Below are 11901 nucleotides of genomic sequence, written 5' to 3'. Positions count from 1 at the left end.
AGCCAACATTTATTTGACTTTGTATGTATCATTTCTAATCTATACAACTTTGTCAGGTGATCTGGCTGGATGGTTTCTTGGGAATCCCCAGTGTTACTATCTTTAGCTTTATTCCCTGTTGGGCTTATGGTATTTTCCAGAGAAAGCCCTGCTACTCTCCCATCTGGATATTCTTGTGCAATGCTTTGAAAGCAGTTTTTTTAGTCATCCACTCTTTAATATGAGCAGATAGCAAAGAATTATCAAACACTTAAGAAAAAGCTGCAATACTAAACAGTGGCCAAAACAAACAGGAAAGGCAACTTGGAGGAAAGAGTCTATGCAGGGAGAAGAAAAACCAAGAAAAAAAAAATTATTAATATCCTCAAGAGAGATTAATGAGTGACTTTACAATCATTAAACAAGAACAAAATGATACTTCAAAAAAATCAAGAAAAAATAGCTCTGAAAAAATTAAACACACAAGTAAAAACTGGGAAGGAAACAGAATTTAGAGAACAGTCTAGGAGGGTCAATATCTAAAGAACAGTGATTGCAGAAATGGAGAACAAAGAAAACAAGGCAAGCAAATCATAAAGAAATAACTCAGGAAAATTTCCCAGAACTGAAGGATATGAATTTCCAGAGTGGAGAGGCCCACTAGCACAGACACCCACCCAGACATATCTATGACATTCTAGAATATTAGGGTACAAGATCCTAAAAGCTTTAGGAAGGAAAACAAAATCAAGAAAATGTACCAAGAATCAGAATAGCATTGGACTACGCAACAGCAACACGGGATATAAACGTCACTAAGAAAAAGGTGAAGGGTGGTGTGGCGGGAGATTCCAGGAAAACGGCTATGTAAGACCTTTTCTAGACACCAATGAAAAAGACTGGAATGCTTCTGGACAAACTTTCTCAAGATGATGAAATGCTAGAATACTTTATATTTTTGAAGATATTAAATAGAGAGTTTGGGGTCACCTGGGTGGCTCAGTCGATTAAGCAGCAGACTTCGGCTCAGGTCATGATCTCGCAGCTCATAAGTTGAAGCCCCGCGTTGGGCTCTGGGCTGACAGTTCAGAACCTGGAGCCTGCTTCAGATTCTGTGTCTCCCTCTCTCTCTGACCCTCCCCTACTCGCACTCTTTCTCTCCTAAAAATAAATAAAGGTTAAACAATTTTTAAATAGAGCTGGATTTCTGGGGACAAATTTTAGGGACAAAATAGTTGTTAATAATAGAAAACTAGGCAAGTAACAAAAAAAGTGTACAGGAAAGGAAACCAATCATACTCTCCCCTAAAAATCTCAGCTGTCAATAGCTTTTACATAGTCACAATTATATACATACCAAACAATGATCTAACAAAAACTAAAACTAACTGGGAGGGTGAGAAAGCAGGAAGTGTGGGTGTGTTGGGGGGACAGGTGTGACTATTCTCTTCCATGGTGGGAAATCAAGATCTTGGCAAAAACTGGAAAATAAAAAAGTAGCCATGTAAGAATATTATTTAGAAACACAGAGATGCATACCAAAATAATTAGTTAAGGGTGTTGAAAACAATTGGCTGTGGGAAGAATATTCCTTTTTGGGGGAGGGAGGGGAAATCAGGGGATAACTGGTTTTTATAACAAGCCTTCTAGAACTAATTTATTCTTTAAACCATGTACACGCATTTCCAAATTAAAACTATGTACGTTTTTAAAGATGTAAAATAATTCCATTGATGTACATTTAAGAAACCCCCAAACCATTTTTATGGATACATACAAATAGTAATAATTACAGTAATAATGATTAAAACATACTGAACACACTATGTGCCTGGGACTGTTCTAAGTGCATTACCATGTGTTTGCTGATTCAAATTCATAATCCTCATAACAATCACCATGGGCTTGGTGCTATCACCACCCCTCTTTGTACGGATAAACTGATGTGCAGAGAGGTGAAGTAACTTGCTTCATGTTACACAGCCAATAAAGGGACATGCCTAGGATTCAGACTGAGTCTGGCCTCAACACCCACACTATTACCTTCTCAAATAATGCATTAAAAACAGGAAAGATGTTCATTCAAGTGATCAGAGTGGCTCCCCCTGGAGAAGAAGAAAAGGAATGGGACTGGGGAGTGGTAGGAAGGGGACTTCAATGCCATCTAGAATTTTTTTTCATTAAAAAAAGAACTGCGACAATTATGAAAAACTGTTACACATTTAATTCCGGATGATGGGAACATGCACGTTTTATTACTCTCTGCAGTATTCTACAACTTAAAGATGTTTACTAATAGGGGAGAAAAACCTGAGTAAGGACAAAAGAATTTATCATTCATCTTAATGATAGATTGATGAAGAATTCAAGCTCTGAAACCACAAAAGATAGAATCCCAGCTAACACTAATTAGATTTGTAACCTTGAGCAAGTTGCTCAGCCATTATATTCCAGTACCCCCTTCTGTCAAATGGAACCAACAACAGTACTTACCTCACAGATACTGTGATAATTAAATGGTTTATTCTTAAAATAGTACCTACCAGTCACTCAGATGTTTTTACTGCTACTAGTACTACTACTGTACTCATTATCACCTAAGCATTGGCCACTATGAGATAACATCTTGTTTACTCTTTGCCCGTTAGACTATCACCCCCAAAGAACCGGGACCTTGCTGTCCTGTCCTCAGCTGTAAGTCTAAATCCAAGAACTGTGCTTGGCCAGCGGCATGGCTCAAATAATTTTGTTATATAAAGGCTGACTTTTGGTGATTAGGAACCGCCTGTATTTTCCCCTGCTGCCGTCATGCTATTTTATTTTACTCTTCAGTATATGCTTCTGTTGTTCCTTCTGCCCGGAAAGGCTTTCCTACCTTGATGCCTCAGCTCAGGCATCAGTTTTCCTGGGAAGGCTTTCTTGAGGTTGGGCTGCGCACTCCTCCTCTGTACACCACGTACCTTACGCATAACTCAATTGCGACATGTGCCACAGTATACTGAATATGCTTGTGCATCTGTCTACTCCGACAAGAGGCAGTGAAGTAGCAATTAGCCTTGGACAAATTACGTCTCAGCTTACCTGGCTTGTAAGATGGGGATAATAGTAACACCTGCCTCAAAAGGTTCTCAAAAAATTACGAAAAATTACAAATTTGCATTTGTAAAGCACTCAGAACAATCCCTAGTGTCTAGTAAATATGAGAATGTTAAATCATACAGTAAAAATCCTGTTGAAGACAGACACAATGTCTTTGCCCATGTTTGCATTCTCCTATATTGGTGACTATTACAACTAGTCCAGACAAAAGCATTAGTGCCCAGACTAAGTCAGCTATGATAAAGATGGAGAAAGGGTGATGAGCAGGAGGCATGTTTAGAGTGATAAAAATCAACAGAACATGCTGCATGATTAGAAGGAGATGCACCATAAAGAAGATAAAACTTAGAATGACAGGTTTTGGATCCTTGATGGATACGGCTCTATTCACTAAGACGGGGAATAGAAGAAAGCAAAGAGGAAAAGGAAGAGTTACTGGCAAGTTTTTAACAAAATGCTTTATTCAGTGTTTAAAGAGAGAATTCCTTTTAGAAATAACTTGAACCTGACCGATCATGTCAGAAATATGACACATTACGTCTAAAAGAATTTAAGCTGGGGCGCCTGGGTGGCTCAGTCAGTTGGGCGTCCAACTTCGGGTTCAAGCCCCACATCGGGCCCGCTGTTGTCAGCACAGAGCCCACCTCGAATCCTCTGTCCCCCTCTCTCTTGGCCCCTCCCCCCACTCGCTCTCTCTCAAAAATAATAAACATTTTTTTTAAAAAGCATTAAAAGAACTTAAGCTCCATGAAGACAGGGACTTTTTCTGCTTTTTTTGCTGCTTTAGTTTGAGCACCTGCAACCATGCCTGGCACATTGTAGGCACTCACTATGTCAATTAAACCAAAAAGAAAGAAGCATCTCCCACGAGCCCAGCACTATTTTAAATTCCTACAGGGAATGCAGAAGAAACGTGATACTTCCTTTCCCACATGAATATATTACTGTTTTGTGTAATATTAGTAATTCACTGTATTATGCAGTACAAAATACAGCTAAGTTCTGAGAAGGAATGATACAGTAAGGGAGATGTATTGGTGGAGAATCTAAGCCTAGCCCTGAAATATGACCAATATTTCAATAAGTTGAAAATAAAGATACTCCAGGGTGAGTGGTATAAATGTCATACAAACACAATATGATGTAATATGAAGGATCACAAGAAAACTAAGAACAGTTTTGGTCGAGTGGGGCTAGACTCTAAAACAGCCAGAAAGAAACAAAAGGCAAATAAAATGCCAACTCTCTGAAGACTTTCATTTTCCCCATTCCTAAACAGAATTAATTGGTTCCCTTCTTATAACTCTGAACACTGTTTGTGTTCCTTCTGTTACAACCCTTATCCCACTGAATCATTACTACTGGTATATGCACTAGCCTCCCCTAGAGTACTACAAGCTACTTAAAGACAGAGAATGTGTCTAGCATAGTGCCTGGGACATAACAGACACGACTGTGCAGGTCTGAGAGGGAATTTATTTTTAAAAAGATAGCCAACAGAGAACTTTGCAGGTGCTAGGGAATAGGGATAACATGAAATAAATTTTTAAAGATTAGTCTCTCACTTTACTGTAGTTTTGAGTCCAACAGAAACTAAAACTGGATAAATAAGCCCAAATTCTCTCCAGAGCTCTAAAAACTTGACTGACACTCAAAAGCACTTATAAGTTACTTTTATATAAACATTTGGCTAGGGGCACCTGAGTGGCTCAGTCAGTGACACCAAAGTGTCTGACTTCGTCTCAGGTCATGATCTCACAGTTCATGGGTTCAAGCCCCGCGTTGGGCTCTGTGCTGACAGCTCAGAGCCTGGAGTCAGCTTCAGATTCTGTATCTCCCTCTCTCTCTGCCCCTCCCTCACTCACGCTGTCTCTCAAAAAAAAATTTTTAAATTTATAAACATTTGGCTAAAATTTTTAAAAATCTGTTTCCCAGGTTTATTACTATCAGTCTTTTGCTATACACAGATAATTAAAAATAAAAATTAATACAATCTGCAAAATCAAGAAAAACAAAGTCTTGTTCAAATTCAACCAGTTCCTTTTTACTATGATTTGGAAGGAAGGAAGGAAGGAAGGAAGGAAGGAAGGAAGGAAGGAAGGAAGGAACGAACGAAAAGAAGGAAAGAAAAATTAAGGACTTCTATTAAGGTTAGTATCCTAATCTCAAGACATGAAAAGGTATCTCATGGTAGATAGCAGAAACATAGGCAATCTAAAGCCAAGAACATTCTATTCCCTTGAAGCAACAAGCCCCTCAAAATTCTGGTATGAAATTTTTCCATATTTAAATTCTATGTGCTATTCAAAGTATGCTGGTAACTACCTGATCTAAGAGAAAACACTATAAAGTAAGTTAACCAAACTACCTGATGGTCTACTGGAACAGTCTTCCAAACAGAAAAACAAATGTCAGAAGTAATCTATTTGCTTCTATACAACATATTTTAGACAACCTTCACTGGAATTAAAACCACACTTTCCCAACAGAAAAACGTTTAGCAAAACAATACCGAGGGCTGCTAAAATCTAAAAGAATCCTATAATGAGATTTGGCTGGGGGGGGGGGGGGGAGAGGGGGGAGCAGTACTTAATAAACATCATTAGGCTGTAGCTGCAAAACAGACAAGTTCGGTTAGAACGGTAGCACTGCATCTGCAGCCAACAGTAATCATCATCAGGCTAAAGAAAGGCAGGTTTTTCTTGCCATCTTTATTCAAGTATTTCACAGCAGTTATATTACAAATTACAGTAAATGTTCAAAATTCCAGAATTCAAAAATTAAATAATTTACTTCAAACTAATGTAAAATGAAGTCAAATGCAAAACATCAATTTAACACAATTCTAAATTAAACTATAAACCCAAAATAGACCATAGTTGATGAAGTCTACTTAATCTACAAAGTAGACATACGTGACTGAAACCAAAGAGGACTCCCAAAGTCTAAATAACTGAATGTACAAAATACAAAAGATGCAGGTATAAGCCCAAATTCAAGCTTACAATGTGATTACAAATAATAATTATAATAACAATGGCATTCAGCTACGGGACCTGACACTGAAGATAACCTACCGAATAGCACCATAGCTGAACCAACTTAATCAAAAATGGGAAGATATTACCACCCCACTCCCTAAAAATAAAATCCAGTAAACCTACAAATACATTGGCATATGAGAGAAATCAAGTCATGAAAGGACATAAAACAAAACAAAACAAAATTAATCACAGGTGAGATTCAAGCTCAAAAACACAATTAACTCCACAGCCATCAGTTTCAACCCTAGTGCGGTTCCATCATCTTCAAAAAGCTCCCATGGTCCCCACAGCTGAGCATTAACTATTGTTGGGCTGTGCTGTGATACATATTTTACTGATCTGAGAGCAAAGTTTTACATAGGAGCTATCATTTATAATGCTCACAATAGGAAATAAGAACAGAGGTCAATTTGTACATATTTTCGCCAATGCTATACAGCAAAAATTAAGAACTTACATAAAGGTAAACAAAATTGAGTCCACTTGGATAATTTCACAAGCTGCTTTAAACTATAGAACCACCAAATATCTGTAAAGTAAGCAAAACTGGTATAGTGTGTGGTTTTTGGGGGGGAGAGGGGGCAGAAGGGGAGCAGAGGAGTTAATATAATTTCAGCTAATTTTTCTCCCCTTGGCATTAGACTGGCTTTCTCTTTAAGACCTAAACTGTTCAAAGTGGCAGTTCCTATCATACTGAGGGTGCCTCCTATTTCTCCATCTATATCAAGGTTAAAATTAAAAAAACTTGATCTTTTGGAAGCATTTTAATGCTAAACATAAATAAATTTCCCTTGTCAAACCCACTGATGGCTAAAATCTTAATTAACTTGTACAAATTTAGTAACCTACTAAGAACATGTGCGTTTTTTTTTTTCCTTTCACAAGTGCTGCTGTTACTTGAACAGAATGCTTCTGAATTAGAGTAACTGGAATAAATATTTAAAAAAAAATAGTGCAGCAAGAACCTGAGACTTGCAAAAAACCCTTTTAGCAGAAACTTGCTACAAAAAATCTGCTACATCTTATTTCATCAAATCTTTAAATTCTGTAACAATTTCCATCAAAATACAAAATGCTAATGTATTAGACAGTAAAATAGTCTGAACTGGTATGATGGTAATAAATACTAAAGAAAGCATGAAAATCCTCCCAATAATCAAATTAGAGGTTTCAAATAACCTCCCCTTTAAAATGGTTCATCGTTAATCGCACTTGCCCACCTTAAAAATACAGTGTGTCTACACGGGTAGCATCTTGAATTACATGATTTAACTGAATATTATGAAAACTTCATAGACTAGGTATAAAGAAAAAAGTGGCATTTCTTAAAAAATTAAGCTATAATTAGAAGGCGCAAAATGTTAATGTAAATGCCAAGAAGCACTTAAGATTACTGCAGTAGCCTACGGCCAACGTGTGCTTTCTGCGCTGGCATTGGGCACACTCCAAACAGCCAGAGACAAGGAGACAAGTACCTTAGCTTCAGCATGTAAACGGTGGCAAAGTGATTACAGGACTCTGTAAACACTACTGGTAACTAAAATACAAAAAGCTGAGGTAGCTCAGTATCTCTGCAGTAGTCCAAGACCATTTGCTCTAATTAAAACCCAAACTATATGTGTTGCATATATTGGAAAGACACACCGGCAGCTAACGGCTACAATGAATGAAGTTATCAAGCCAACTTGTCAAAATTTTCTACTTTTTTTGTTTAAAAATCATCTGATAAAAAAATGTCACTGCACTCCCTTTGCCTCTTTGCAACTGCCTAGACTGTGTCTCCAAATTTGTAGAAAGTTTTTGTAAAACTAGTAATCCATAATTAATTTTAGGTAAGTACAATTCAGAGAAATCACTCTACAAGGTCCAAAACGGGTTCCAATCAAAATGAATAGTTGTGAAGGTAAGCGTATGGTAAGGGATTTAAACATTAATACTGTTAATGTCCATTAATGTCCATTAATTCAAGGACCATACCAGAGCTCACCTGCAACTATGCATATAGAAAATGAACTTTATGGAGCTTCTGACAAATTCCTCTTTTCTGTCCATTTGGCAAGTCCTGGCTTTAAAACAAAACAGTAACAATTTACTATACACGAAATCATTCTTCTCTGGGAACTCAAACATGAGTAACTATTAAATTGCCACTGAGAGAAGAAAAAAATGTCATCTATCTATTTTCTGGCCATCATTGTCAGCAATGTTGGAAACGTGTGAGTTTTTTGGTGGACTGGGTAGTATTTGTTGTTGTTTTATTACATGTTTCTTAAACAGAAACAGACCATACAGGAAAACTTACCATTTTAGTATATATCATGTGGCTTAATGAGCGTCTTGATTGAGTTTTGAAAACAAGATAGGCAATTTATACCAAAACACTGGTTGCCTCTCAACGACACAGAGTATCAAAACTTATTTTCAAGGTTGTGACCAAAGAGACATTCTAACTGATTTGCTACAAACAAGCCCATCCTTTTGTTTAGCCTTACCTTTCTCAAATGAATTAAAAGGCACGTTAAAGGCAGTTCTAAAGAGCCTAATCTAATTTCATCCAGTTTCTTCAGTTTCCCACCAGAATATACCATAGCCAACTCTAAAACAGGTTTCAGTCCATTACCCAGAGGAAAAAATAAAAACAAATACACTAAAAGGAGCAGAAAGGAGGGGAAGGAACAAAAAACAAAACAGGTTGCCCACTGTTTAAACAATTCAACACAGTTAGAGAACTGCCCCATCCAGTTTCCTCGAGTTTGCTGGTCTGCTCCCTAAGAGAGAAGTCTCCAAAAGAGAGTGCACGAAAAGAGGAGCAGAAGTGAGAGCAGTTTCTGTAGCACCAAAATCTCCAATCTGTGGGGTTGTATTTTTTATTTGTGGAAAATACAACACGTTTCTGAAGTTCTGTTTGGTTCTTGTAGGCTGGTTGGTTTCAGGTACCTGAGACAATAGCACCAAATTCAACAGAGAGAAAGAATGAGTGAGAGAGCACTTTACACCAAGGCTCTGCACATAATTGGTGCAATTTGAAATTGAATGGCTCAGAAGACTGCTCTGTCAGGAGCAGATTGGAGAGGATAAACCACTCATCTTGAAAAGTTCATAGGAATGTCTCAAACATATGAACTGTTCTTTCCATCTCCTACAAGGGGAAAAAAAAGTGCATGTTATCTATTAAAGGAAGGACAAAAGTATTATGGGAAAATTCACTCTAACTTTTTAGAGAAAGAAATTTAGATACAAGTTAAGCTTTAACTATTTTCCTAATTATAATACGGGAGCTTCTCTGTAAGACTATCTTACCTGCCCTAGACACTTCCAAATGCCTCCCATTGGATATTTAGGCGAATGGATGATGCTAGTACCACTCAATGAGTATTTATTGTGCCAGATATTGTACTAAGAGATTTATGTATATAAATAATTTGTCAGCTAATAAACAAAAGAGTCCATTTGAATATAGGTAGCCTTACTCCAGAGCCTGAGTCCTTCCTTTACTCATATTCTCCCAAAGCAAAATGAATGTACTCAGCCTAGTAAAACTTGTACCCAAAGTAGAATGCACCTGTTCCCACTGCAATTCACTCTAATCAGAGCTGAAAGAAAAAAGGAGGGAAAAAAAAAAGAGAGCCAGAAATAGTCACTGCCATCACCACCAGAAATGCCACGCACTGGTGATTCTGCTATAGCTCCCTTCCCTCCCTAAACAAAACCCCTAGATTACAGAGGTCCAAGTCCCCTACTGAAAAATGTTTCAGTACTAAAGAGTATTCAATACATTCAAGCTAATCAAATGTCAATCATGTGAACAAACAAGTTCTGGGTGGGTGGGGTTGGGTAGTAAAGAACTCTACCCTACACATTTCACTTAGATGGCCAAGTGTCAAATACATCTAAGGCATCTGGTACATCTCTGTATACAATTAATAGGCCAGATTATCATTGATCAAAAATTTCTCATATATGATCAATAAAAATCACTTTTGCTAAATGTTTCATCATCTTATTACTGAATAAGAAAAAAAAAAGTCAGGTTATAAAACAATATACAATATGACCTCAATTTTTAAATATACATTCACATACTTTGCTCTCTTCCTTTGATTCAAGTCCAATATTCCTTATTACACATGAGAAATAATCCCATCCTCTGCATACAAATCTTTCATATACTAGAAATGCTCCTGGAGAGCAGGGACTGTCTTATTCATGTTTTGCAGCCCAAACATCTAGCACAGTATCTGGAACTATAGGCATTCAATAAATATGTAATAACCAGACCACCAGATAAATAAGCTAACAGGCAAATGAATAGGGAGTCTAAGTCACTTAGCCATTTAGTGGGTTTCTATTTGCTCAGATGACTTCAAAAAGCAGAAGTGTGGCTTGATGATGTAAACTGTATGAACAGATATGAGTTCCTATTTATAAGGAAGAACTCACTTATGGCCCGAAGTTGTCTAGAAAGGGAACAATTCACTTTAAAAGTGCCTAAACAAAAGAACAAGCACTCCTTTGTGCAGCCATTTCATAGGACTAGATCTGACTAATGAGATGCCTTTTAAGTTCTCTTCTAATCATTAATGGGGTGGCAAACAGATCTCACTGCCCAGGCCCATTCCTTTAATCAGCAGTGGCTGCCTTGATAGCACTGGTAAGGACTGTAAGGCCATCCCCACATTCAACTGGCCCAAGTGATATGTTTAGTGATGTCAGTAACAAGAAAGGGACAAGAGAATTGTGGCATGCTCTTCTGTGTATTTCCTAACCCAGAACCACGAATTTCTGTGTTTTCATAAACAAAGAATCTCAGATTACTTCTGTCCTGAGACAAAATGATACAGTAAGGCTTTATTCTTCAAACTATAACTCTTAATGAGTCTTCTAATCTTAAATCTTCAAAACATTCTTCAGTTACTTGGTGAAAGATAGAGACTAACTTTTTTCCCTTTTTTGGGGGAGGTGGGGTGGACAAGTAAAAGCACGGATCTGTTTAAGGATGCACTGAGCACTTACCTCTACAAGTTGTGATTTGTCATAATCTTTACGATGACGATAGATGCACTGACTAAGAAGAGAATATAATCTCTCAAGTTGATCAACTGCCAGATTGTTGCTTTTATCTACCAATAAATCAAGCAATTTCTAAGAAAAATTAGAAGAAAAGAGAATAAAATAAAGTTTGTTTTCATTGTTCACACTGAAACAGTTATATTCAAATGGTTAGGTAAGAGACACCACAGGCTATAATGTAACAGTGACACCTGATTTTAGAAGATTCTAGAGCTTAGTTTATTACCAAGACCATTTTCTAAATCCCTCAAAACACACAAAACTCTTTTTTTTTTTACTAGAAGCCCCAAAGCACTTATATTCCTAGGTTATAGCAAGAGATTATCAAAACTAGCTTTGTTCAACTGACTACAAACATATTGAAATGTGTTTCCATTCATTTAAAATTGACGACGGCGGGGGGGGGGGGGGGGGGGGGCGGGGGGACAACACCTGGCTGGCTCAGTCAGAAGAGCATACAACTACTGATCTCGGGGTTGTGAGTTCGAGCCCCACATTGGGTGTAGAGATTACTTTAAAATAAAATCTTTAAAAAAATGAACTGGGAATAGCTAAGCTTACCTTCAATCTCTCATGATCAACTATAACAGGTGGCACAGGCTCAGAGGGCTCTTCTGGAACCAGTTCCAGGCTTGTTGTTTTTGCCTGCTCTAAAATTAACTTACGATATTTCTTTACTTTAGAAGCACCTACAATTGAAAAAAAAAAT

General features: G+C 37.4%; 1 protein-coding gene across 3 annotated transcripts in view; it reads right to left on the bottom strand.

The window, feature by feature from the left end:
- Positions 1 to 5769: 5769 nt before the first annotated feature.
- ATAD2B (ATPase family AAA domain containing 2B) overlaps positions 5770 to 11901 on the bottom strand; it is a 168031-nt gene continuing 161899 nt past the window's right edge. For 2 of the 3 annotated variants that reach the window (XM_045447596.1, XM_045447597.1), the window contains exons 26-28: positions 11754 to 11881; positions 11136 to 11264; positions 5770 to 9261 (exon numbers count right to left, since the gene is read on the bottom strand). In XM_045447596.1, coding sequence (XP_045303552.1) covers positions 9220 to 9261; positions 11136 to 11264; positions 11754 to 11881 — 299 coding nt within the window. In that variant the 3' untranslated portion in view covers positions 5770 to 9219. Of the gene's footprint in view, positions 9262 to 9283; positions 11265 to 11753; positions 11882 to 11901 lie in introns of those variants that run through there. The other variant, XM_045447595.1, reaches the window with a different exon arrangement.

The sequence above is a fragment of the Leopardus geoffroyi genome, chromosome A3 (assembly GCF_018350155.1).
Source record: "Leopardus geoffroyi isolate Oge1 chromosome A3, O.geoffroyi_Oge1_pat1.0, whole genome shotgun sequence".
In the NCBI taxonomy this organism is placed as follows: Eukaryota; Metazoa; Chordata; class Mammalia; order Carnivora; family Felidae; genus Leopardus; species Leopardus geoffroyi.
Note: the sequence above shows the minus strand (reverse complement) of the source record. Positions and strands in the feature narration are given on the sequence as shown.